At 50.0% G+C, this 25,597-nt stretch overlaps 3 protein-coding genes and 1 non-coding gene across 6 annotated transcripts; 3 read left to right on the top strand and 1 right to left on the bottom strand.

The window, feature by feature from the left end:
- Positions 1–171: 171 nt before the first annotated feature.
- On the top strand, positions 172–4,766 carry Sf3b4 (splicing factor 3b subunit 4). Its single transcript, XM_028789745.1, has 6 exons — positions 172–428; positions 742–870; positions 1,276–1,818; positions 2,041–2,247; positions 3,908–4,081; positions 4,355–4,766. The coding sequence occupies exons 1-6, from the start codon at positions 395–397 to the stop codon at positions 4,540–4,542; spliced, it is 1,275 nt and encodes a 424-aa protein (XP_028645578.1). The 5' UTR covers positions 172–394; the 3' UTR covers positions 4,543–4,766.
- LOC114640775 lies at positions 3,654–3,780 on the top strand. Its single transcript, XR_003714197.1, has one exon. It is a non-coding gene; the product is annotated as a small nucleolar RNA SNORA19 (small nucleolar RNA).
- A 3,664-nt stretch (positions 4,767–8,430) lies between the features above and the next one.
- Positions 8,431–22,861, top strand: Sv2a (synaptic vesicle glycoprotein 2A). 3 transcript variants are annotated; one of them, XM_028789800.1, is made up of 13 exons: positions 8,431–8,542; positions 11,845–12,810; positions 14,195–14,375; positions 15,359–15,510; positions 15,591–15,724; positions 16,286–16,375; positions 16,592–16,702; positions 16,876–16,964; positions 17,505–17,669; positions 17,853–17,986; positions 19,706–19,912; positions 20,507–20,666; positions 22,602–22,861. In XM_028789800.1, exons 2-13 carry the CDS (start codon positions 12,189–12,191, stop codon positions 22,606–22,608), a joined length of 2,052 nt encoding a protein of 683 aa, XP_028645633.1. In that variant the 5' UTR covers positions 8,431–8,542; positions 11,845–12,188; the 3' UTR covers positions 22,609–22,861. The 3 variants fall into 3 exon arrangements, with proteins under 3 accessions (XP_028645633.1, XP_028645635.1, XP_028645634.1); XM_028789802.1 differs by having other exon boundaries at positions 21,046–22,861; XM_028789801.1 differs by having other exon boundaries at positions 20,507–22,861.
- Positions 22,862–24,329: 1,468 nt separating this feature from the next.
- On the bottom strand, positions 24,330–25,350 carry Bola1 (bolA family member 1). The gene is made up of 2 exons (XM_028789819.1): positions 25,248–25,350; positions 24,330–24,980 (listed from the first exon to the last, which is right to left on the bottom strand). Exon 2 carries the CDS (start codon positions 24,975–24,977, stop codon positions 24,564–24,566), a length of 414 nt encoding a protein of 137 aa, XP_028645652.1. The 5' UTR covers positions 24,978–24,980; positions 25,248–25,350; the 3' UTR covers positions 24,330–24,563.
- Positions 25,351–25,597: the final 247 nt, after the last annotated feature.

Here is a 25,597-nt window from a genome sequence, read left to right as displayed (position 1 = left end):
TGGACCTTATTAACAGGCTGCTTCTGAAGGCAGTCCTGGCCCTGGATGTGGCGTGACTTCGCCTAGCACATGTCTCTGCGTCACAGAACATACAAAGCCTGGTTTAGCATTTGAATTTGGGCTTGGGGAGCAGTGTGATCCTCTAACCGTCTGGAAGCATTCAGAGCTTTAGTTAACTGATCAAGGCGGGCTGAGCACTTCTGTTCCGCCGCGACTGTAGCGGCAGCCCCAGCTTCCAGCACACACGAATCAGATTCCTAAGATGGCCGCGACCACTTCCGGCCCCTCCCCTGTCTCCGGCCCCGCCCAATGCGAGCCTTGGCCCGGAAGTGGAAGTAGTAATTGAGGTCAGGGGGCGGTGCTGCTGCTTGGAGACGGCGGGAGCCCTTTCGCCATGGCTGCCGGACCGATCTCCGAACGGAATCAGGGTAATTGGAAGAGAGGAGCCCAAGATGGGGCCAGGGAGGTGGAGGGCAGATTAGAGCCAGCAGCGTTTCCGCTTGGGTGGAAGACGAGATCCCTCCGGTGTGAGACCGACCTCTGGGCGCCTGGCCGGCCTCGAGATCGGGTGCAGGCCGAGGCCTGTGAGGAGTGATGCTTCTGGATCCAGTCCCCTTAAATACTCCCTCTACCAGGAAGACAAAAATCTCCCGGAAATACAGAATCAGCAAGAATGCCAAATTTTGGTTTTTGTTTTCTTTTTTACTCCCGATCTTCTTACCTCCTGCTTCTTCCCTTTAGATGCCACGGTGTACGTGGGAGGTCTGGACGAGAAAGTGAGTGAGCCACTGCTGTGGGAGCTCTTTCTCCAGGCGGGGCCGGTGGTCAACACCCACATGCCGAAGGATAGAGTCACTGGCCAGCACCAAGGTGAGTACTGGGGGAGAACTAACCTCGTCTCGGGTTAACAGCCCCTGAAGAGTCTCAGCTCCGATCACAGCCTCATTGGAATGAGCAATCTAAAGGTGTTTTTCTCCGTTAAGCTTCAGTTTCTAGTTTCTGGAATATTTTCTCTTTGCACTAGTTACTGGAACCATTCTCTATCGAAGTAAAATTATTCTTCTATCATGTTCTTTTTTGTTATTTTATTTTTGAGACAGAGGTTCTCAGTCCTGGCTGTCCTGGAACTCACTCTGTAGACCAGGCTCACGAACTCAGAGATCCACCTGCCTCAGCTCCTGAGTGGTGGCATTAAAAGCATGGGCCACCACCCAGCTGTTCTGTTCTGTTCTTTGTATGTGGAGGCTGGTGAGTTAATGTCCCGTTGATTCCCAGGCTATGGCTTTGTTGAGTTCCTGAGTGAGGAAGATGCTGACTACGCCATTAAGATCATGAACATGATCAAACTCTACGGGAAGCCAATACGGGTGAACAAGGCCTCGGCTCACAACAAAAACCTGGATGTAGGAGCCAACATTTTCATCGGAAATCTGGACCCAGAAATTGATGAAAAGCTGCTTTATGATACTTTCAGCGCCTTTGGAGTCATCTTACAGACCCCCAAGATTATGCGGGACCCTGACACAGGCAACTCCAAGGGTTATGCCTTCATTAATTTTGCCTCATTTGATGCTTCGGATGCAGCAATTGAGGCCATGAACGGGCAGTACCTGTGTAACCGCCCTATCACTGTGTCGTATGCCTTCAAGAAGGACTCGAAGGGTGAACGCCATGGCTCAGCAGCTGAACGACTTCTGGCAGCCCAGAACCCACTGTCCCAGGCTGACCGCCCTCATCAGCTGTTTGCGGATGCACCCCCTCCGCCCTCTGCCCCCAATCCTGTGGTTTCATCCCTGGGTTCTGGGCTTCCTCCACCAGGTACAGCTTGTGGTTCAGACCATGCCAGTGAGGCTCTGGGAGGGAGGGGAGGGGCAGAAGCAGCCCTGGAAGAGTGGGCGGTGAGGAAGGAGTGAGGAGTGCTGGTGGAAGGGAAGAAGTTGCTGGATTTCCTCGGGACGCTGAAGTGTGGCACGCTGGGAGGAGCTCTGCAAGACATTCCGTCCTCACTACCATTGACTGTCTTTTATTTTTTTTAAACAGGCATGCCACCTCCTGGCTCGTTCCCACCTCCAGTGCCACCTCCTGGAGCCCTCCCTCCTGGGATACCCCCAGCCATGCCTCCACCACCTATGCCACCTGGAGCTGGAGGACATGGCCCCCCAGCAGCAGGAACTCCAGGGGCTGGACATCCTGGCCATGGCCATTCACATCCTCACCCCTTCCCACCAGGTGGGATGCCCCATCCAGGTAAGTGCTCTGTGCCAGGAGGGAGCTGAGCTTGTGGGAAGGGCTGTGGTGCATTGTCTCCAGCGTTCCTTGTCTTGGATGGAAATAGTCCAGAGCCCTCCTTTCCTTCAGAAAACAATAACTTCTGAAGAACAGCTCGTACTTGGCAAAACTCTTAGCCTCTCCTCTGCTTCCAAGGTTGCCAAATCTAGAAGACATTTCTGCTTTTGTTTTTTTGAGACAGGGTTTCTCTGTGTAGTCCTGGCTGTCCTGGAACTCACTCTGTAGACCAGGCTGGCCTCGAACTCAGAAATCCGCCTGCCTCTGCCTCCCAAGTGCTGGGATTAAAGGCCTGGGTATTTCTGGATTTTCTAATGTCAACCAGAGCAACCCGGATCAGCTCCTTTTTTGTTTGTGTGGATTTTGTGTTTGGTTCTCTTTTCTGTGTTTATCTGTAGTGTTAAATGTGAGGGTTCTGATTTGTCCTGGGTCTCTGGTCTGAGGTTCTTGGCAGGCTAGAAAGGGCTGATGCTCAACCCACAGTTTTCTTTTCTCTTTCCAGCACCATCTTTAGTAGCTCTCGCTTGTAGGAGCCCAGTTCTCAACTCTGGGCTCTGTCTGTTCTGCCCTCCACTTTGCATAGCAAGTCTGGCTTATGTTTCTATCGCTTGTCACAAGCCAGTGTTCTAGATTGCACTTCACTTCCTATCACTCTGACTCAGGTTCTCTGTCTCTGATCTACTTTCACTGGGTAACTTTTCCAGGGTATTCATAGACATTTCCTTAAGTTTCTTCTGTTCCCTTTGCTTACAGAAGAAAACCTGGACTCAGTGTCAGCTCTTGGTGTTTAGGTCCTCCTGGTGGCCGAGCTTACGGGCATTATCGTGTTTACTGTTTGTTGTTCGCACATGCCAAGCTTTCTGCTTGCAGCACTTGACATAACTCTCTTGTCTTCTTAAGGACTATTTTTGGATGGTTGGGGTTTGCAGTGTAGCCCTGGCTGGCCTGGCCTGGAACTCTCTGTAGACCAGGCTAGCTTAAACTCACACAGATCCACATGCTTCTGCCTCCCCAATGCTGGGATTAAAAGTCTGCGCTGCTGTAACAGGCTAAAATTTTCTTTTCTTTTATTTATTTTTCTTTTCTTATAATTTAGTTGTTTTGGTTTGGTTTTTGAACCAAAGTCTCATGTGCCCCAGACTGATCTCAACTTTGCTTTTGCTACTACTGATCCTTCTGCCTCTACCTTTAGCCTGCTGGGCAATACAGGTATGTGCTACCAGGCCTGATCTTCCTAAGGAGTTCTTACTGGCCTTTTAGAATTAAGCCTTTGCCCAGGCATATATCTGTCACATAGAGAGCAAGAGTTCTGCTTGTTTTATACTTGGCTGTCACCATCTCTATGCTTCAGTCAGAGAAGGAAATGAATGCACATTTCATTGTCTTTTTTCTTCACACCAAGAGAAAAGATATTTCTGATGTGCTAAATAAACTTGGAGGAATATTAGCAGCATGACTACTTTAGTCACTGCTGTCAGTCACCTTCAGACAAAGATTGATTAAAAAAAATCATGGAAGGAAAATGAAGAGCATATAAAGCTGGCTGGGTTTACTGTAGGAAGGGGTAAGGGTGGTGTCACCTTGTTTGTCCTCTGTCTCCTTTTGTGTTTTCTTTTCATAGGGATGTCCCAGATGCAGCTGGCCCACCATGGCCCCCATGGCCTAGGGCACCCCCATGCTGGGCCTCCAGGCTCTGGGGGGCAGCCACCACCTCGGCCACCTCCTGGAATGCCTCATCCTGGTCCTCCTCCGATGGGCATGCCTCCCCGAGGGCCTCCTTTTGGATCTCCCATGGGTGAGTGGGCACTAGCCCATTTCTTATCTACACACAGAGACAAGATAGAGACATGCAGACAGCCTGTATCCCAGGTGACTCCTGCTCCTGCCTTAGCATCCCAAGTGCTCGGGTTACAGGGCAGGCACCATCAAGCTGCAGCTCCTGCATGTGTTCTTACAGCTTTGCCTATCGCCCTGTCATGACTTCCCATATTCCTGTTGTCATCCCTACTGATCTCAACGTGAGCTGCTTCCTGTTTTCATTTTTGTTAACTTCTTTTTCTTCCTGCAGGTCACCCAGGTCCCATGCCTCCTCATGGTATGCGCGGGCCTCCTCCTTTGATGCCCCCTCATGGATACACTGGTCCTCCAAGACCCCCTCCCTATGGCTACCAGCGGGGGCCCCTCCCTCCACCCAGACCCACTCCACGGCCCCCAGTTCCACCTCGTGGTCCACTTCGGGGCCCACTTCCTCAGTAAATTGTCATCCTTTGTTGCCTTTTATCTTCCCTGTATCTTCATTTCATGGACCAATCAGAGATGCTGTAGCTCACCAGGGCTAATGTACTGACCCCTCCCAGCAACTCTGTCCCCATTCCAATGTCATGTTTCCACAGGGGATTTTCTTGATTTTTATTTTACAATGTTGGTCCTAATTTCTTTATACGTGTATAGAAAAATAAAAGTATGCTTCTTGTTTGTTCTCCAGTGAAGTTCTTTTAGGAGAAGCCAGGGTTTGTGGGTGGAACAGTACAAAAGAGGGACGTTGTTTACATTGTAAGGGTTTGTTTCGAATGTTGCTGCACTGCCATGCCTTACCACCAGACAGCTGCACTTGGAATAGAGCTTATCTTCTGTTATAATATGGGGACATTAACAACAGGAATAAAATGTCTGATGTTATGTTAGCAAAGAGTAACAGGCACAAAAGTATCCACTGTAACACTATCTGGAGTGCAGCTGGAAAGTCTTGTCATTGAGGGGCTGGTTGGATGAGCTGGTAAGTCCACACACTAGAGCTCTGCAGCTTTGCAACAACCAAGGAGCTGGGAATGCAGCTCAGCGGCGGGCGGTGCATCCTGCACACTGTGAGTTCTGTCCTTGACACCAGAGGGGAAAAGATGATACAGTCTCGTAAAAGATGTGTAGGTCATAGTTAAGTATATAATGTGTATATTTGCCTATATATGTGATATGCACCCTTATCTAGGGAGTGGTACATATATGTGTGTGTATGTTCTCTTATAATTAAAAAATAGATGACCAACCAATGGAAAGTAAGTATTAAAATATGGAGGGGAAGCTTTGTGCCTTCCCCCCACCCCCCCTCGGTTGGAGCTGGTTTTCGTAACCCTGGCTCTCCTGAAATTTACTAGGTAGACCAGGCTGGCCATGAACTCAGATCTGCCTCTGCTGAGATTTAAGACATGTGCTACCATGCTCAGTGGAAGCTTCATCTCCTGAGTGGTGTTACAATGGCTTTCATTTGGAGCCATGGGAGTGTCTTAAATAATTGCCAGAGAAAGTGGGTAAGGAGAGCAAATGTTTATTTCAGTAAATAACATTTATATCTGATTCCCAATTCTGTTCACATGCTCAGTTCTTCCAAACGATTTCACTTAAACATTTATGGTTCCTAGGAAGGCGCTGCTAGTGACCAGGATGAGCACAGCACCTGTTCCTGCCAGAACGTCTGACTTGGTCTGAATGTTCAGGAAGACTTCCTTTGGAAAACAGTGATACCTGTAATGCTCCTACTAGTCAGGCATGGTGGTGCATGCCACTGGCAGGGGCAGAGGCAGGTGGATCTCTGAGTTTAAGACCAGCCTGACCTACATAGTGAGTTCCTAGGACAAGCCAGAGTTAAAAAGATGATCTAGCTTAACCCTAACCCAGGGGCTTTAACTGATACTCAGCCAGCCTTGTCTTCCAGCCTGTCAATAGAATGATGGGATCAGGAGGTTGCCATGCTCCTGGCTGGAGTTATCTTGAAAGGTGAGGGGTGGATGCAGTGTGGAGGCTGGCTAAGGTCAGAGCCAGCTTGGGCTCCTGGAGGTTTTAGTGCTTTTCGGCTCTTTTTCATTGGTGACCATGTAAACCCTTCAAAACAACAGTGAGGTAAAAGGGAGGATGCCAAGGGCTCTTTGCTCAGGAATATGAGCTGCCCTGGTTGGTGTGTTAATGAGGCATCCAGGTTGACTAGGCAGGTGGAGACAGGTTTGGAGTAGAGATCTTAATGTGAGACTCATCCAACAGACAACCTAGCAAAGTTGTGGGGCTGTCTGATGTGGACAAGGAAGTCACGAGTGGACGCCAGGAGTGTCCCACCCCATACAGAACCTGAGAGCCTGTAGAAACCAGACTGGATGAACCCTGTCCAGGGGACTGGGCAAGTGGACGTGCTGAAGTACTTAAGTCTTCCCTCAGAATTTAAAAAGAAACGTTCTATTTTCCCCCTTTTTTGCTTGCAGTGCTGGGGATTGAATCCCTGGCCCTGTTTGTACTTTCTATTTTGATACAGGCTCTAAGATGCCTTTAAACTCATTCTGTAGCCCACACAGGCATGGAACTCCCTCAGCTTCCTGATTAGCTGGGACTACAGGCTTGTGCTGCCACCCTTGGCTGATGAGTCCTGTATGTCTTCTGAGATGCTAATATATCAGTGCAGAGTGTGCAGAATCACCTGAAAGAGGAGAAACAGCTTCCATCAGCAAGGCCTGCCTGTAACCTAAAATGGGGAATGATGTGTTTAAAAGATGTATTACACCTTAAGAAGGCTCATCGACAAAAGCCTAGTAAAAGGCCAGTCCCCGAGGCCCGTGTGGGCAGCGCTCTTCCAAGTACCATCCTGGAAAGAGCACTCCAGCCAGCAGACTCTGAGTACTTCTAGAGCATTGGCAAAGCTTCCCTGCTCGTAGAGGTGGGGCAGAGAGTTGTTGCCAGGAGAGTTTTTGGATTCATTGACATCCTACTGGGGATGGCCAGATGCCATTAAAGATACAAGTTCTCTCACTCAGCAATGTCACTGTGTAACTTATACATAGACATGGTCCTGATTTGGCTTAAGGGGGAGAGTGCACTGGACACATAAATCTTCAGTCTAGGGGAAAGGTAGCTCTTTAGGGTAAATTAGTGTCTATTATGACTTTCAGTAATTGTGAACCTTACTGACCCATACATTTCCAAAATCCAAAATTGGGTCCTACAAAACTTAGGCCCACATCTCTAGTGTAGTAAATTTACCATGTCAAATGGCATCTGGGAAATCTCTGAGCACACAGGCTGCCAGCCTTCTGTATTCAGTATCTCTCAGCCTATACCCACACTTAACCGAATAGATTCATATGGTATTACAGCTAAAAAAAGACACCTGGTCCGAAACACTCCATTTTCTAGACAAGAAGCCTGTGTGTGGTTCACAGAGACAGGGGACTTGGGCAAAGCCAACGGTGTACCAGAAGTGGAAATCTGGGATATGCCTTGGTCAGTGCTCTTTCCAGACAATCCCAAGGTCTTGAGTAGACTGGTTCAGGGTGTACCTCCTGAAAGCCCCTCTGAATTGTGGAGCAAAACAGTCTCCAAGTGTTGATCTGTCAGTCCAGGTTATCTGACAATAAAAAGACTGGAGAAAAGGAGAACCCAAGCCAACACACACACACATCAAAGAGGGAGCTGGTAATTGATGGGTTTTTGTTTTTTGAGTCACTGGAGAGAGTGGTTGGAGAGGAAACTGTCCAGTGGATCTGACAAATTCCTTCTCCAGCACCAGCCTCTGCTACCAGCAACTGAGTGGAGATTGGGAGGAGGAGGTCCACATTGTACATCAACAGTCTGGACTGGTTTTGGAGGAGACAGATGACAGGGACCCAGGAGTCACTGACTCTGACCGTTGAGTACAGAAACCACACCTTGCTCTCTCTCTCTGTTCTCTCACATAGCCAGGTGAACCTGGGGTCCAAGCTGTGGGGTTGGGAGAGGGTTTTTAATTCCAGGGAGCAGTGTAGAAGGGGAGGGAGCTGGGACTCCTGGGTTCTCTCATCCTTGCTTGGGTGCAAAGGAAGGTGCTTTCTCATTCATCACCTCCTGTCTATTTCCTCTACGTACTCCCCTAACCACTGTTAGTGTGTGTCTTCCTTCAGTTCCCGGCGTCTTTTGCTAGGGAGGAAGGGGCTGAGAAAGACTGACATTTCCAGCTGTCACCCTGACAATCCCCTCCAGTTCCTTCATCTTTTCTTCCTGTGTCCTAAGTCCCCCCATCATCTTTTCTTTGGCCACCCCCCACCCCCCACAATGGTCTCTCCCGCCGCTCACTGGTGCGGGGGAGGGAGGGTCGGAGGCGGGGCCGGAGCGCGTGCGGGGGGCAGGTCTGCAGTGCCGCTTCCCCTGGTACCGGGAGGAGCAGTTGCCGCTGCCGCCTCAGCCGTGTGGCTGGACCCCCTCCCTCACCCGGGGACTCCCTGACCCGGGGAACCAAGCTCAGGTGAGACCCCTCTCCCCTCACCTCCATCCCGCCCCAGGCAGAAGCATCCTCGTCTAGCCTTGCAGCCATTTTATCTCTGATGCTTTGCTTATGGGGAGGGTGACTGTCCCCGCTGTAGGGGTGAGGGTGGCGGTGGTGATGGTGGTATGGGGTATTTCAGTTGCTTCGAGAATGTACTTGAATAAATAAATATATATGTGCAATACACATATATGTATTTGTATGTATATATACACACATATATACATATATATGCAAGGATTTTTTTTCTACCTTAGCTTAAAGTCCCCATTACATAAACCTGGTGAGGGGCTGTTAGGTAAGCTGAGGGTCCCTCAAACTCCATCCCCTCCTCACCTTGATGTATGTGCCCCCCCCATGGTAAATGACCTTGGCTGGGGCCAGAGAATGAGTACTGCCTCTCTTGCCTGGCGGGTGGGGGTTAGGGGGTAGAGGCTCAGTGAAGGATAGAAGGAATGAAATACTGGGCAGACAGACATGGGAAGCAACCAGGTGTTGGGGCTTGGCGCTGGAGGCACTTACTGAGGGGGTCAGGGGAGGGGTGCAGAATGATGGTGGGGACCTGTCCAGCAGCAGGACCAGGGGTGGGAACAGCAGTGTAATCAGTTCCAGGGCCTCATGCCTGGTACCCGAGCTGAGGCTAGGTGGGGGTGGGGGTCTCTGCGATCTTGGCAGAGGCGGTCCCTAAGCCTGTGCCGGTGAAGCATTTTCTCTACATCCCTGGCCTCTCTGTAGCATTTCTCCGGGTCCATTCTCAGCTGACACCTTCTCTCCCCCCCCACTCCCCCGGGCTGACAAAACTGGATGCTCCCATCTTCCAAACCCACGGGTAGATTGTAGGGGTGAGGCTCAGTCTTGTTGGTCCTGCAGAGGGGTAGGAGGGTCAGTTATCAAGCCATGATGGGGGGGGCACTCTGGAATCCCCCACACCCTACCTTCTGTCCCTTGTCCTTTTCCATGGGAACCTTCTGATCAATAACTGCTTCTTCATGACCTTGTCACTTCTTAATGACCTGGGATGGGATGGAAACCTGGGTGGCCTTCAAAGCAAGGGCTTTGATTAGGGGGCTAGTCTGGACCTGAGCAGTTGTCTCGAAAGGTTTGCTTATGAAGCCCTTTCCACATGCCCTTTCCACCTTCTGTAGAAAATCTGGACATGTTTCTTCCGGTCAGGTGAAGCCAGTCAGCCTTAAAGGACTTGGTAAATCCCAGTCTGGCCTCCTTTAACTCCACCTCTCCCAGTGCTGTTTCTCTTTCTCAGGCTCAGCCACTCTGTGCTGCTCCGTGGGCTAAATATAGCACGACTTCCTCACCAGCTCAAAGAATTTGTCTTCCTTCTCTCCCGCCTGGGCTTGCTGGCCCGGGGGAGCTGGCTGCTGAGCCACAATGTGCTGTTGTGGCTGGGGGAGCCTTTCCTATCCCCACACTCACGGCTGAGGGGTAAACAATGGCAACAGGCATGAGAAGCAGCTCCTGTTGGGTCCAAATCTTCCTTCAGGGTTTGAGGAAGGAGAGATCATGGTTGGGAAAGAAAGGTGAGGTACACAAACGGCCTTGGCGCTGAGGACAGCTGGTCCCTGAACCATGGAGAAAAGGTGACACTGAGCTACTGTTTCTGATCACTGTTGCTCACTGCTTACATCTGTCCTTGCCAGTGTGTCTTTCTGAATGACATGGCATTATTTACCCTTTTCCACTAGCGTGTGTGTGTGTGTGTGTGTGTGTGTGTGTGTGACATTAGTCAAGGCTTTGCCTGGATGGGAGTAGAGGATTATTTTAGGGGAATACTATTGCTCTTAATCTAGGCCTGTGTCCTCTGTTGCCCTGAAGGAGGTTATCTTATGCCTCCCTTTGGGGATGTCTTATTAGGGGGTGGGGTTGGTCCCCTTCATTCTCCACCAGCTGCCTACGCAATGCGGTATTTATGGACTCCTTTTTCATTGACTCTTGAAGAACCAGAGGGATTAAGGGAGATTAGGAAGGGGGACCCTGGAAGAATGAGACACAACTATAGACCTTAGACTCTCATTGGAAATGTGACCTCAACCAGTCATTTCTATTCCTACCCTACAGGCAGAGGGGGTCTATATGTGACATTCTGAAGAAAGGGGTTACAGCTGGCTGCCTCCCCTCTTCACTCATGATCTTCCTTCTTGTCCCTTCTCCCTAGGTTTCAAGTCTCCACTTTAGGGTCCTTGTCCTGTTGGCTTACAAAGGATATGCCTAATTCCAGCTGTTGAAGTTAGTTTAAACCCAGACTAAGTTCTAGGGAGGATCCTGGGCATCAGCAGAGAAATCTGACCCTTCGTTGGGCAGCTTCTTTCATACTTTCTCCATGTAATAGGGGAGGAAGCAAACTAATATTGATAAAATAGTTCTGTGAGGTTAAGCCTCACAACTCTGAGAAGTGGATTTTCCCAATTCAGTTACCACCAAGTTAAATAGAAGGACACGGAGGCTCAGGCAAATGGGGGCAGCCTGCCCATCAGCAGGGAGCAAGTAGGGGGTTGGGGACTTCAAATGTCATGCGCTTCGCATCTGACCAGCTTTCTCCTTGATAGTGTCCCTTTCTGCTGTCCACCCCAGAGAATTGGCATCCGTGCCTTTGCTAAGGGATCTTAGGAGATGCAGGGGCATCTCCTTATGTTCCTGTCAGCACGACACTAGAGCTAATGTTTTTCATTACTTTTCCTGTGCCAGGTCCTGGGGTAAGCATGAATGGGGCTGTATCACTAAGCCCCCACTTTCCTCTTTTAAATTAGAGGGGTCAGGGGAGCCATGTCAAACTCATACAGTGCCAAACCCAAGGATCTACCTCTGGAGGGTGAGCTTTACCTACTCGGCTAAGTTGGGAGAAATCTCCCTTGGAAGACTTTGAGGGAAGAACAGTGGAGGCCCTGCCTTCAGATCCATCAGCGGGCTGAGGAACCTGGTCGGAAGGCTTGTCCTTCTGCACTTTATCCTCAAGTACTGTCTCAGCCAGAACTCCCCAGGAGCCTAAAGCAGGAAATTCTTGTCTCTCCTGTTTCCTGGGTTTTCTTCAAAATGGATGTGGGCAGTAGTTAGGGAGGAACAGAAGATAGATGACTGATTCTGGAGAAAACCCCGTGAATCTGCTACCCCCAGCACCAAAGTAAAAGGGACTTTTACTTTGGCTTATGGTTGGCCCAGATAATCATTTCTCTTTAATAGCTGGTGGCTGGAAGTATTAGGTTGAGAGGGTCCCATACCAGTTCTTCTTCACTCGTCTAGTGAGCTTTCTTTTTCTCTCCTTTTCCTAGGTCTCCAGAGCCTCCCAGAAGAAAAATAGGCAGTCCTCCCTGAAATATCTTGGCTCCTCAGTTTAGCTTCTCCAACCTGGCTCTCTCTTCCCAAGTCCTCTCCCTACTCCCCATCTCCCTCTCCCACTCACCCTGGTGAACCCGGTAAAGTTCTGTTCTTCCTTTGCCCCATCTGGACCTCACTGGCCAGGCCCTAGTTCCTCTTAGTCTGAGCCCAAACATACTGGAACACATTTCATCTGGGGAGAGGGTCTTCTTGACCCCCTCCAATTCATTGAGCAAAGGGTTGAAAAAGAGGCAGAGAGTAAGGTAGATCTAGTGAAGTACCCAAAGCCCCACCCACCATGGAAGAAGGCTTCCGAGATCGAGCAGCGTTCATCCGTGGGGCCAAAGATATTGCCAAGGAAGTTAAGAAGCACGCGGCCAAGAAGGTGGTGAAGGGCCTCGACAGAGTCCAGGATGAGTATTCCCGAAGGTCCTACTCCCGCTTTGAGGAGGAGGATGACGATGACGACTTCCCTGCCCCTGCTGACGGCTATTACCGCGGAGAAGGAGCTCAGGATGAGGAGGAAGGTGGCGCTTCTAGTGATGCCACTGAGGGCCACGATGAGGATGATGAGATCTACGAGGGAGAATATCAGGGCATCCCCCGGGCAGAGTCTGGGGGCAAAGGCGAACGGATGGCAGATGGGGCACCCCTGGCTGGAGTGAGAGGGGGCTTGAGTGATGGGGAGGGTCCCCCTGGGGGTCGTGGGGAGGCACAGCGGCGTAAAGATCGGGAAGAATTGGCTCAGCAGTATGAAACCATCCTCCGGGAGTGTGGTCATGGCCGCTTCCAGTGGACACTCTACTTCGTGCTGGGTCTGGCGCTGATGGCAGATGGTGTAGAGGTCTTTGTGGTGGGCTTTGTGCTGCCCAGTGCTGAGAAAGACATGTGCCTGTCGGACTCCAACAAAGGCATGCTAGGTAAGAAGCCTGCAAGCACCCTGCTGTAGAGAACCACCCCGTTCATCCCACTAGTTTTGCAAGCTGTACCTAGAGGGCCCATTGACATTCCACACACCATCCCCCCGTGGACACCCTCTTCTGGAGGTTGGGTAAATGAAATTGTGTGTGAAAGAGAGAGTATAGCTGGATTGGGGCTTTCACTGGTGTCTGAGTGGGTGGTACTTTGCGTAACTGCCGGATGTGGCCGTGGTGGATTGGGCTGCTGTTAATTGTCTTCAGAGTCTTCCATCGGGTTACTGAGTTGCCTTTCCCTGACTGCAGAACAAGTCAGCTTTGAAATGCCTTGGTATATACGGGGAGGGTCTGTTTGGAGTGATGTGGGTAAGGACACTTCAGACATGGGAGTGTCTAGGGACCAGGAAGGTCTTTGGTAGCCTTTCCTGACAGGAATCTAGAAGGAGAAATCCCATATGCTCACCGAGAAATTATAGAGGGCTGGCTTCTCCATAGAGCTCTCTGTCTCTGTCTCTCTGCCTCTGTCTCTCTCTGTGTCTGTCTCTCTCTGTCTCTCTCTGTCTCTGTGTGTGTGTCTGTCTGTCTGACTCTGTCTCTCTTTCTCTCTCTGGACTTGGTTTGGACATTGACAAAATGCAAAGCTTTAGAGTTGATTTAAAAAATCAATTCCAATTCTGGTTTTAGGAAAGAAACAAAAAACTGGGGGAAATTTTAGGATCCTAAATACTGGGGCTGGAAAGATAAAGGATAAGCTTGGTATTGGAGCCTTTTCCCCAAGGAACATGAGATCGCCTTCTTTGAGGGCATCAAAACTGAGAGAAAAAGCCAGATGTGGTGTGAACATCATTACTTCGAGCACTCAGGAGGTAGAGGCTGTTGGATATATGAGTTTGAAGCTAGTCCAGTCTACACAGCGAGTTCCAGACCAGCCAGAGCAACACAGTGAGACACAGTCTAAAACACAACGACAATGACAGTGATGATGATGATGACGATGACGATGATGATGATGACGATGACGATGTCCTCAAACAAACAAACTGGGAGGACAGAGAGGGTGGGGGTGGTGTCTAGGAATCTACGCAGATCCATTTCACTTCTGGGTGAGTTAGGGATGAGTATTCTGTGCAGTAGATGGAGGAGGGGAAGAAGACAGAGAGGAAGAAAGAGGGGGAGGGAGAGGGAGGGAAGAAAGAGGAAGCAGCAAAAGTGAGGGGTGTTTTTCTCAAATATTTGCCCTCCCTCTTATCTCTGGGTAAACTTAGCTCCTAGAAGTTCTTCAGAGCCATTCTGCTACAGGAGTTTCAGCCCCTAGAGTTGGGGCTCTAATACAAAACTGATGGGAGAATTGCTCAAGCCCCTCCTCCTGGTTTCCTCCTCTCTGCAGGTCTCATTGTGTACCTGGGCATGATGGTGGGGGCCTTCCTCTGGGGAGGCCTGGCTGATCGGCTGGGTCGGAGACAGTGTCTGCTCATCTCGCTCTCAGTCAACAGCGTCTTCGCCTTCTTCTCATCCTTCGTCCAGGGTTATGGCACCTTCCTCTTCTGCCGCCTCCTTTCTGGGGTTGGGTGAGTGTCTACATCCTAAACCCTTAAAGACAGAGCTGGTCACTGCTGTAATATACACTTGGCACACTGTGAGGCATATTGGGTATACTTTAAATCTGCGTGAACTGTGTGAATGAATAACTTTCCCACTCCCTACCCATCCTCAGGCCAGCTTCCCATGTCCAGTGCCTGCTGCTGACATCCATGCCTGCTCTGTCCCGGGGGCCCTCAGCTTGCCTCTGTTTCTGAGCTGTCTACACAAAGGTCCAGTGGGCCTGGGCCTTGCTCTTGGGCTCGTGCACACCCTGGAGTTACCCCTCCCAGAATGTTTATTTTTCCTGAGTTTGTTAAGAAAGCTTGCTGACACACTCTTTGGCCTAATCTGAAGTCTTCCGTTGCCTGCACCTGCACTGTCTCCATTTGTTGTTGGTTTTTGGATTTGTTTTTGTTTTGTTTTGTTTTGTTTTGGACAGAGTGTTCCTAGCTGGCCTGGGACTCTCTAGCAGGCTAATCTAAAATTCAGAGACTTGCCTGCCTCTGCCTCCCACATGCTGGAATTAAAGGTGTGAACATCCATCTCAAAGGATTTTTGTTTTGTTTTGTTTTATTTTTGAATTTTTATTTGAATAGAATTTTGCTACATATAGCAAGTTCCTGGCTGGTCTAGAACTTGAAATCCTCGCCTTGCCTCTGCGCCTGGTGCTGGGATCACCACATGCAATACCACATTCAACCTCAGTTCCCTTTTCTTCAGTGATTTTGCCTCCTTCCCAACTCTTAGCCACTTTTAGGGTTTAATGCTTGTTCTTCCCTTGATCCGAGACTTGCTTGCCTGTTACCTGCTATCCCAAGAATAGTGACTTGGTGGCTGGTGGCGAAAAGAGCTAGTAGGACAGTATATGAGATGAGAATAAAGTGGCACTGGGGGGGCTGAGGACCCAGAGCACTAGGGTGAGGGATCTGGAAGATGGCTGTTTCCTAATGTTTACTTTTGAAATGTCCAGGATTGGCGGTTCCATCCCCATTGTCTTCTCCTATTTTTCGGAGTTTCTGGCCCAGGAGAAACGTGGGGAGCACTTGAGCTGGCTCTGTATGTTCTGGATGATTGGGGGAGTGTATGCAGCTGCAATGGCCTGGGCCATCATCCCCCACTATGGTAAGCTGTTCTCAGACTCTCAGTCCTCCCAGCTCTGCTGTGCTTCCAGCTGCTCTGCTGATTCTGTGACTGTCTTCCAGGATGGAGTTTCCAGATGGGTTCTGCTTACCAGTTCCACAGCTGGAGGGTCTTTGTCCTCGTCTGTGCCTTTCCCTCTGTGTTTGCCATCGGGGCGCTGACTACGCAGCCTGAGAGTCCTCGATTCTTCCTAGAGGTGAATGGATTGCTCCCTGGGGAGTCGGGGGGGTGGGGATGAAAATGCTTGCTGTGAGGTTGGTGCACTCTTGTGACCGCTTCCTCCGACATGAGCCCATAACTCTGGGGGACTTTATCTTGCTTCCTTTGTCTTAAAATGTGTCTCCTGAGGGGTTTGGAGAGACCAAGAAACCTGCTCATCTACAGGTGGCTTACAATTCTGCAGGTTCAAATTGGGACCCACCCTTTACATCTCCCATCCGGCTATTCCTGGCTCCAGCAGATTGGGGTGTGGCTCCTCCCGTGGCCATCATTTCTCTCGCCTTAGGCTTTTCCCTTATGTTTTACTGGAGAAACCGCCAAGGATCTATTCTGGCCTCTGTTTCCATACAAACCCTTCATCCCAAGTCTTGACCAAGTTTCATCAGACCTTGTACTCCAGCTTGGGCTAATGTATATACCATAGATTAGGGTGGTGGGGGGAGAGCTGGGACTCAGGAAGCCAGATTGAAGGGCGGGGTCTGTAACACTGGGTCTGGCATCCCTGAATTGCATGTTGGGAATTACATATGTGTTCTAGAATGGGAAGCATGACGAAGCCTGGATGGTGCTGAAGCAGGTTCATGACACCAACATGCGAGCCAAGGGCCATCCTGAGCGAGTCTTCTCAGTAAGCTACGACTCTCCCTACTCAACCCCCCAGCCCCCACTCGGACCCTTCTAGATGTCACCCATTTCCTGGGTGTCTCAGACCACACTGTAGGTCAATGACCTTCTGAGGGCATTATGTCGCTTCCTGCCCCCCCTCCCATTTTGCTACTGAGAGAAAGAGACACTTGGAGTGGGTTGGGAGTGCATGACACTTCACTCCTTTTCTTGTGCCCAGGTAACCCACATTAAAACGATCCATCAGGAGGATGAATTGATTGAGATCCAGTCTGACACAGGAACCTGGTACCAGCGCTGGGGAGTACGGGCTTTGAGCCTGGGGGGTCAGGTAATGATAGAGTGAACGGCAGAGCAACAGAAGGAGTGGGGGAGGTGGAGAAGGGAGGGCTTGAGCCGGGGTGAGGGTCAAGGTGAACTGAGGGAGGTGGAAAAAGCAAGAATTGGAGGTCAATAGGTAGACGTTAGTGTGGCCGCCTTTTGCCTTCACTGTGTCCTGTGTAGGTTTGGGGGAATTTCCTCTCCTGCTTCAGTCCGGAGTATCGGCGCATCACTCTGATGATGATGGGCGTATGGTTCACCATGTCCTTCAGGTGAGGGAGGCTAAGTGTTGGTGGTGGCTGTGTGTGGCTGAAGCAGAGAGATGAGACAGGAGATGAAGAGGCACATCACGAGGGAGGGTGCTATCTGTCGGCATCCTTCGACGCTTTATCTAGGTTCTCTATTTAATTAAGTCATCAAACTTGTAATTCAAACTGACAGGCAATCAGTCTTTACCAGACAATGTACTGGGATAAGGAGATGTGTTCTGGTCTTAGTTTATCTTCTGTCAGGAATAGATAAAACTAGCTGTTAGAGTTAGTGTGGTGGTGCCAGAGTGAGGTAAGGATGCTGTGTTACAGGGACGTTTGGAGCTTGGCGGGGTGCGGTGTGGGGTGGGGATTTAAATCCTCAGAGAGAATGGGAAGGAGAGTATAATGGGTAGTGTAGAAGACCTTAGAACCACAGTAGTTGGATGGAGAATGTATGGGATGAGGCTGGGGGTAAGCATGCCCTTACTGTCCATCTGCCCCTCTGATTAGGGTCCTGGTGTCTCATTTGCCCTGCCTAATTCCATGCCTTTGACTCCCCAGCTACTATGGTTTGACTGTCTGGTTTCCCGACATGATCCGCCATCTCCAGGCTGTGGACTATGCAGCCCGAACCAAAGTGTTCCCAGGGGAGCGCGTAGAGCACGTGACATTTAACTTCACGCTGGAGAATCAGATCCACCGAGGGGGACAGTACTTCAATGACAAGTATGTGGGGGATGTTTCCACATCGCATTCCCCTCTTCCTCCGACTTCCTTCTCTTTGATGAGTCTGAGCTCAAGACAAGGTGGTTTGGGGCCAAGCCTATGTATAATCAGGGCTCTAGGTCTCACTACAAGGGGCGGGGCGCGAGCGGTGAGGGGGCGTGTCTTATCATCCTGGTCCTGCAGGTTCATCGGGCTGCGTCTGAAGTCAGTGTCCTTTGAGGATTCCCTGTTTGAGGAGTGTTACTTTGAAGATGTTACATCCAGCAACACATTCTTCCGCAACTGCACATTCATCAACACTGTGTTCTATAACACTGGTAAGGTGGCCAGTGGGTGTCAGCCCGAGGGCTTTGATGAAGGGAGAAGGAGGCTCCCTCATCCCCTAGCTTCCGGTTCTCAAGCTGAGAGTGCCCTGGAGCCCTGAGGTTGCTTACTGGCAACCACCAGTGATTTGGGAAATATAATGGGTATTTTCCTGGGATCCACTATCTGAAGAAAACTTTGAGTTCTTTTACCTTTATCTGTGAATATAAAGTTTCAGTGAGGTAATGTTAATGTAATTTTGAAGAGGGTAAACTGGGGGGAAAAAAGACAATACGAGGAATATTTAATAAGGAAAAAGCTGAGAATCATGGTGTCAGTCCACTTCTTAGCTCAGCCTCAGAGAGGCCTGCAATCCCTCTCCTCAGAAGGCTGAGGTAGGAGGATTGAAAATTGTCTGAGCTACAGAGACAGTTTAAGACCAACCTGGGTGACTTTGTAAGGTCCTTCCTCAAAATGTGAAAGGGCTGAGAGGGGCAAGTTCAGAGGTAGAGCACCTGCCCAACTCCTGTGATGCTCTCTAGGCTTAATCCCTAGTAATTTTAAAAAAAAAAATCTAACTTGATTATGGTGGTGTGCTCTGGAGGTGGAGGAAGCGAGAGGACCAGACCAGGAGTTCAAGTCCACTAAAGATCAAGTTTGAGACCAGGCTAGGCTGCATGAGAGCTGTTTTAAAAAGCAAAAACAAAACAAAACCCAAGACAACAACAACAATACCCTTTAAAAACGGTGCTGGAGAGATGGCTCAGCAGTTAAGAGCACTGACTGCTCTTGCAGAGGTCCTGAGTTCAATTCCCAGCAACTACATCAGGCACCTCACACCTGCCTGTAACACTTGTTCTAGGGGACTAGAAGATCTAACATTGTCTTCTGGTTCCTGAGAGTTTATGATACGTGTACACACACACACACACACACACACACACACACACACACACACACCAACAAAACAAAACCAAAAAATCCTAAGATAAATCTTTTAGAAAATATATAAGAGATAAAAAGAAACAAAAGCCTGACTGGTCACTGGTCATGGCTGAAGGCTGAGTTCTGCGTGCTCAACTGAAACACCCCATCTCCTTTTTTTGTTTGTTTTGGCTTTGGTTTTTTCCAAGACAAGGTTTTACTGTGTAGCCTGGATGTCCTGGTTACGCACTCTCTAAATCAGGCTGGCCTCAAACTCAGAGATCAGCCTGCCTCTGCCTCTAGAGTGCTGGGATCAGATGTGTGAGCCACCACGGCCTTGCTAACATCCCAACTCTAAATGGAGTATTGTGTAAGCTTTCCTCACTTTGCAGGAAAGAGGGGGTCAGGGAAGAGGGAGACAAAGACAGAGAGAGACACAGAGACTGAGACACAGAGACTGAGACACACAGAGAGAGAGACATAGAAAGACACAGGGAGATAGACAGAGAGACTGACTTTAGAACTTATTTTTAATGTTTTCTCAGAAGCAGTTCCTAGGCCAGCAACAGGGCTTCTGTTTATAGCCAGTTCAGGTGGACAAAAAAGATGAACAAGAAACAAAGACTAAGTAAAGCTCAGACGTGCCATGCATGCTTCTTGCTTATTGTCCTTCTTCTGAGAAGACTGCTAGTTCCCACGGTGATGTTGGATGCTTTGCAGCGAGTGTCAGTGCTGATGCTGCAAGCTCCGACTGCTAACTTCCACGGACGTAGCAGGTCTCATGCTCCCCCTGTGTCCTGATCTTCTAGACCTGTTTGAGTACAAGTTTGTCAACAGCCGTCTGGTGAACAGCACGTTCCTGCACAATAAAGAAGGCTGCCCCCTCGATGTGACAGGGACGGGCGAAGGTGCCTACATGGTGTACTTTGTCAGCTTCTTGGGGACACTGGCTGTGCTTCCTGGAAATATTGTGTCTGCTCTGCTCATGGACAAGATTGGCAGGCTCAGAATGCTTGGTAAGGGGCTGAGGGCTGGGTGCTGGCTGATGCAGAGTAGTAGCCACGGGGCTGGGGCGGAGGCTGGGGTGGGGGCTGGGGTGGGCTGTCAGGTGGCTTCTCGCCTCCAGCTGTGGAAACCCGGCCCTGAAATTGGCCAGTGAGCTTTCCCCTCTCATGTTTTCTTTAGGGGTGCTGAAAAATGGGGGTGGACCCGGCATAGAAGTTACTCTGGAGGGTTAAAGAAATAGGTAGGACAGTAGGCAAGTAGGGTATAGACTTTGAGGTTATAGATTTGAGGTTCAGCTCCACCTTGGACAGGTTACACCCTGTGAGCTTGCACCTGTAACCTAGCACCTCTCATAGAAGAAATGGCACCTCTCTCAGAAGGCTGATTTCTCAGATAGGTCCATAGGAAACATCCTGTTACTTAGCTCGTAGTTGGTGTTGAGTAAAATGGCTGCTACTGAAACTCGTATTGACAAACACAAGGGTTGAGGACCATCAAAAAGCCTTCCTTTTGGCTACCATGGGAAACAGTTATCTGGGGTTGTCTCAAAGTTGGTGAGCTGGGCCACGGCTGGGTTTCAGTGCTGTCTCTTCCCCTGGCTCCAGCTGGTTCCAGTGTGTTGTCCTGTGTGTCCTGCTTCTTCCTGTCTTTTGGGAACAGCGAGTCAGCCATGATTGCTCTGCTCTGCCTTTTCGGGGGAGTCAGCATTGCATCCTGGAACGCGCTGGACGTGCTGACCGTTGAACTCTACCCTTCTGACAAGAGGTAGTTTGGAGTGTGGCGGGGGCAGGGGAAGAGGTTTAGGAGCTACAGGACTGGGAAGTGAGGAGGAGAGCCGACAGAATATTGTTAGGGATAAGAGTCTGGTGAAGGGTAAGGGTGTTGTTAGGGGTAGGGCACACATCCCTGCTGAGCTTTTCCTTAACAGTTGGGAGCTTTTGTCTTTGCTTCTGGAACTGCTAATTACTAACCTCTGCTTCTGTCTCCTCTCTCTTGTCTCCCAATGTGTCTGTATGCCCCACCCCCTCCCGTCATTTCTCCATCCATCCTTCCTGCTCCTGCACACTGCTTTTGTCTTACCCCACTTTGCCTTCCATCTTCCTTCCTCTGGGCCCTCACCGCCATGCGGCTTGGCACTGAGCAGGACTACCGCCTTTGGCTTCCTGAATGCCCTGTGTAAGCTGGCAGCCGTGCTGGGAATCAGCATCTTCACATCCTTTGTGGGGATCACCAAGGCCGCTCCTATTCTCTTTGCCTCGGCTGCTCTTGCCCTTGGTAGCTCTCTGGCTCTGAAGCTGCCTGAGACCCGGGGACAGGTGCTGCAGTGAGGGATGGGGGGTGTCTCAGGGGCTTTAGGGATGGCAGGCACACTGTGAGACCAATACTTCCTTTTCTTCCTCCTCCGCCCTGCTGTCCTGGTCCTCACTCCCCTGTGTTTGGTGTCTTAGCTGTGTGTGCCTGTGTGCATGTGTGTGACCCTGATGGACAGGGACTACAGGGAAGGTCCCTTCGTTCCACTTCTGGGATGAGGTACTCCTCACCTGCTGCCACCCTCAACTTTGCACAAGGAGAAGGCTGGGCTGCATCCTTCTCTCCCCCAGTGTTAGCGAGGGAGCTGTTTCCCTGCTCCAGGGGTTCCAGAACTTCTGCCTTCCCCTTCATTCCCTCTGCCTAGGCCCTGGTTAACCACAGGTATGGAGTTATAATGGGGGCTGAGGCTTGGACCAAAAGAACTTCTTGAGTGGGAAGGCCTTGGGTGCCCTCTAACCTCCCAAGGATGCTGGGACGTAGCAATAAACCTCAGCCCTCTGGCCTCCATTTTCACCTCAATTCAGGCTACAAGTGTGAAGCCTGGATTTTATGGAATTAGTTTTCTGATTCTTATTTATATGTAAGTTCTGAGGCAGCTTAGCTGGGCTGTGTGTGGATGTATACACTCGCGTGTGTGTATGTGTGTGTGTGTGTGTGTGTGTATGTGTGTGCCATGGGGTAGGGGTACCACTATACTGTTCAAATATAAGCCAAGAGTAGTAGTTTCAGTGAACACACACACAACATTGTTTTTCTATAGTACCTCCCGGCTCTTGTATCTGTGTTGGGGCTGGAAGCAGAACCCCTAGGCCAGGCTGGGATGAGTCCTGAAGCCTTGGGGGACCTGAGGGCACCTGACAAGGACTCACTCTCTCCTTCCTCTAGAGAGGTTCTCCCCACTAGCCATAGCCCTCCCATCTGACCTGTCTGCACAGGCGGTGGACCAGAGGAAAGAAAGGGAGGATAACCAGGCGCGTATGGTCAAACCAGCAGATCTGAAAGCACAAGGAGCTGGGGCAGGGGCAGGAAGCAGGGGTCCATCCCTTAAACCTTCTCAAAAAGGCTGGGTCGTGAGGGACCCCTAATGCAGGGACCAGAAGCCTCAGTTTCCCCATCTTGCCCTTCCACAGAACAGCCTCTGTAGGTAGAGCTGCCCCCCTCCTACCCTACTCTGTGTGGCTGCTTTCTTTGGTACTCTCTTCCCACTCCCACCGTAGCTGTGACGTGTTGTAGTTTTTAGCTGTTTGTAAAATGTTAAAAAAAAAAAAAAGTTAAAAGGAAGTTAAACTAACCACAAAAAAAAAAAAAAAAAATCCAAATTCACCCTCCTTATGCTGCGTCTGGTGCCCTCAGCCCTAAGGCCATTCTGATTTTGTAATACTGAACCAGGTGGTGACTGTTTAACTCTAGTGTCTGTGATCAAAGGACTTCAAAGGACTGCCTTCTCCCCCAGTGCCCAGTGTGTGAGTGTACGCCCCCTCCCCTCACCATTCCGTGGCTGGACGTAGCCGTCTCCCTTACTACATCCCCAGGGAGACACATCCACCTTCTTGTCTCCTGAGGAACCCCAAACCTAATTCCATTGATGTGAAAAAATGAAATGAAAAATACTGCTGAAAAATAAAGGGTACCAACCCTTAAAACCCAAAGTGGCGTGTCCGCTTCCTGCCTCTCCATTCACGTTTCTCCATCCTGACCGCCTGGGGAAGGTAGTGTTGGAGGAACTATTCCTTCTCCAGGGCTAAAACAAGCAAGTCTCCACTCTTTTCAACTTATGGAATGGGGTACCTCACATCTTCATTTTATTTGTTTAAATAAAATGTCCTGGCTTACTTGTGCTGGCTCTAGAAGGTTAAGAGCCTTTGTTACTCTTGCAAAAAAACAACAAACATTTTATTTGCACGAGAATCTTGCCTGCATATGTATATATGCACCACATGTGCCTGGTACCCATCAAGGTCAGAAGAGGGCTTTAGGTCCCCTGCAGCTGGAGTTACAGTCCTTTGTGAGGCACAAGTGGATGCTTGGAATCAAACCTGGATCCTCTGGAGAGCAGAAAGCACTCATAAGTGCTATACCACTTCTCTGGCCCCCCAGCTTTAAGCAATGCTTTTTGGGAATTCCTAGTGCCTGCAGCTTGTCCTTAGTTCTTCTCACTCAAGTCCATTGCTGCTTTAATCAAGCTGCATTACATTTTTTCTTTCTTTTTTCCTTTGTTTTTTTTTTTTTTTTTTTTTTTTAGTCTCATTGTTTAGCCTGGGGTGGCCTTGAATTCAACAATATCTGCCTGTTTCTGCTTCTAGTGCTTATAGGTTGTGTGTCACTGCATGGGCTCTTGAGGCCTTTAATAACCTTCTACTGCCCAAATAGGTCCAATATAGAAACTATTTCTTGTCAGAAATGGACAAGATCACACACTCATCCACACATATCTTCATTGCTGGGATTAAACCCAGGACGTCACACAAACTTGTCAAGTGCTCTGGCATTGAGCCATGTCCTCAGCCCCAGGTATGTTTAACAAGGTATGTTCAACAAGCTTTTCTCAGAAAGAACTTCTGAACATTATCTGAGCTTCTCTTGAAAACCTAGGCCATGTTTATATTTATTTCTGTTCTTTTCCTGTTTCAAGTGGAGGAATTCCTTCTTTTCTGGGTTAATTTTGGTTCCTTCCAAAACCCAAATAGTTCACTTTCTCATGAATCCCTTCTCTAGCCTAGAGATAACTTTCTCACAAGAATGCCCGTAGGGAGGCCGGGCAGTGGTGGCGCACGCCTGTAATCCCAGCACTTGGGAGGCAGAGGCAGGCGGATTTCTTAGTTCGAGGCCAGCCTTGTCTACAGAGTGAGTTCCAGGATAGCCAGGACTACACAGAGAAACCCTGTCTCAAAAAACAAAAAACCAAAACAAAACGAAAAAGAATGCCTGTAACACCTAACAGCTGTGTAAACCTGGTAGCCTGCTTGAGTTCAATTCCAGAACTGTACGACGACAGTGGGAGCGACACCCAAAAGTTACCCTCTGACACACAAGCGCACCGTGGAGTCATGCAGGCCCCACCCTGCATCCAACAACACGTAGCTCCAATTTAACAGGTATTAAGAGCACCGTTTGACCTCATGCGCCAGCTTCCCTTTATTATCATGGCCCTTTCCCACTCATCAGGACCGGGCAGCCTGAGTGGCTGCTCTCTCCCTGGGCTAGCTTAGCATTCACCAGAAGCTTCTTTGCCTTTGCTTGGTGTACATTAGCAGAAGGGGCAGAGGTCCTGGTCCGTACAAATCAAAGAATAAGGTAGTAGCGATAGAGTAGTTTATTCTCATTCGGATCATTGTTCTCCCAATCCGGGTATTAAGAGGTCCCTCGAGTTTTCTTGCTTCCACCTAGGCAGGGGGGGCTAATGTCCAACTGTGGGTTCTCTCTCCACTGGGCGGGGGTCTTCGCCTGGATGGCCAGCGCGTGTACCGGCCCAGCCAGCTCCTCCGATAGTGCCTCGTGGACCAGCCGGTGCCGTTGCAAGGGGCTCATCCCCTCGAAACGAGAGCTCACCACCGCCACGCGGAAATGCGTCTCGCTGCCTGCGGGGACTGCGTGGCCGCCGCTCTCGTTGCGCAGCTCCAGTATCTCAGGGCTCAGGGCTTGCTCCAACTTGGCGCGGATAGCGGCTTCCACTGGCCCGCCAGCCGCCGATCCCGCGCTGCCCCGCGACACACATGCGCGCGTGGCCATGGAGACCATGCACCGGGCCAGTCGCGCACTTAGCATCCGCTGCGGAGAGATGAAGGACACCGGACTGAGTCCACACACCCTTCCCACGCACCCCAGACAAGCACACCCTGGAACCGCCTCTGCTCTGCGTGGCGGGTTAACGCGGCTTCTACGCCGACAGAGGAGGGACAAGGGCGACTGATCGGCCAGAGCGCTAGGCACTAAGGGGACTGGGAAGGCATGGCCGGGAGCTGAAAAAGGGAATATGACAACTTGGTCCTTTTGGCTGAGTCAGAGCCCTAACGTCTCCGAACCCAAGGGTGGTACCTCTGTACTTGCTGCGCAGCCTGCTGCACCGCAGTTTGATCTAACAACCGAATTTCCGACGTAGTGTCGACGTAAACGCGGCGTCCGGAGGCTCGCTAGGAAATGCAGTCCTGGTTGCGTCTGGCAGGCGTTACTTAGTACCCAGAGGTTTCATGGGAATTGTAGTCCCTGCTCTTCCGACCGGTAAAAATCCTGCGAGGTCTGGAATTAGAGCAATGAAAACAAAAGGGTTTCCTGCAAATTTGAGATTGTTGCACCAGATTTGTAGCTTCTTGATCTTAAAAGTCAAGTAGCTTTAGTCTTTTATAAATAAGTAATAAAAAATCGACATCTCATGTAGCCCAGGTTGG

This window comes from Grammomys surdaster, unplaced genomic scaffold (assembly GCF_004785775.1).
Source record: "Grammomys surdaster isolate TR1022 unplaced genomic scaffold, NIH_TR_1.0 125849, whole genome shotgun sequence".
NCBI classification, from domain to species: Eukaryota; Metazoa; Chordata; class Mammalia; order Rodentia; family Muridae; genus Grammomys; species Grammomys surdaster.
Note: the sequence above shows the minus strand (reverse complement) of the source record. Positions and strands in the feature narration are given on the sequence as shown.

What these genes read in the sequence shown, in the direction of transcription:
- Sf3b4 (XM_028789745.1), top strand. Translation starts at nt 395, where the DNA reads ATGGCTGCCGGACCGATCTCCGAACGGAATCAGG. An exon ending in AGTCACTGGCCAGCACCAAG is followed by an intron (nt 871 to 1,275) that starts GTGAGTACTGGG and finishes GTTGATTCCCAG; the next exon opens with GCTATGGCTTTGTTGAGTTC. An exon ending in AGGTGGGATGCCCCATCCAG is followed by an intron (nt 2,248 to 3,907) that starts GTAAGTGCTCTG and finishes TTCTTTTCATAG; the next exon opens with GGATGTCCCAGATGCAGCTG.
- Sv2a (XM_028789802.1), top strand. Translation starts at nt 12,189, where the DNA reads ATGGAAGAAGGCTTCCGAGATCGAGCAGCGTTCATCCGTGGGGCCAAA. An exon ending in TGGTTCACCATGTCCTTCAG is followed by an intron (nt 16,965 to 17,504) that starts GTGAGGGAGGCT and finishes TTGACTCCCCAG; the next exon opens with CTACTATGGTTTGACTGTCT. An exon ending in CACTGTGTTCTATAACACTG is followed by an intron (nt 17,987 to 19,705) that starts GTAAGGTGGCCA and finishes CTGATCTTCTAG; the next exon opens with ACCTGTTTGAGTACAAGTTT.
- Bola1 (XM_028789819.1), bottom strand. Translation starts at nt 24,977, where the DNA reads ATGCTAAGTGCGCGACTGGCCCGGTGCATGGTCTCCATGGCCACGCGC.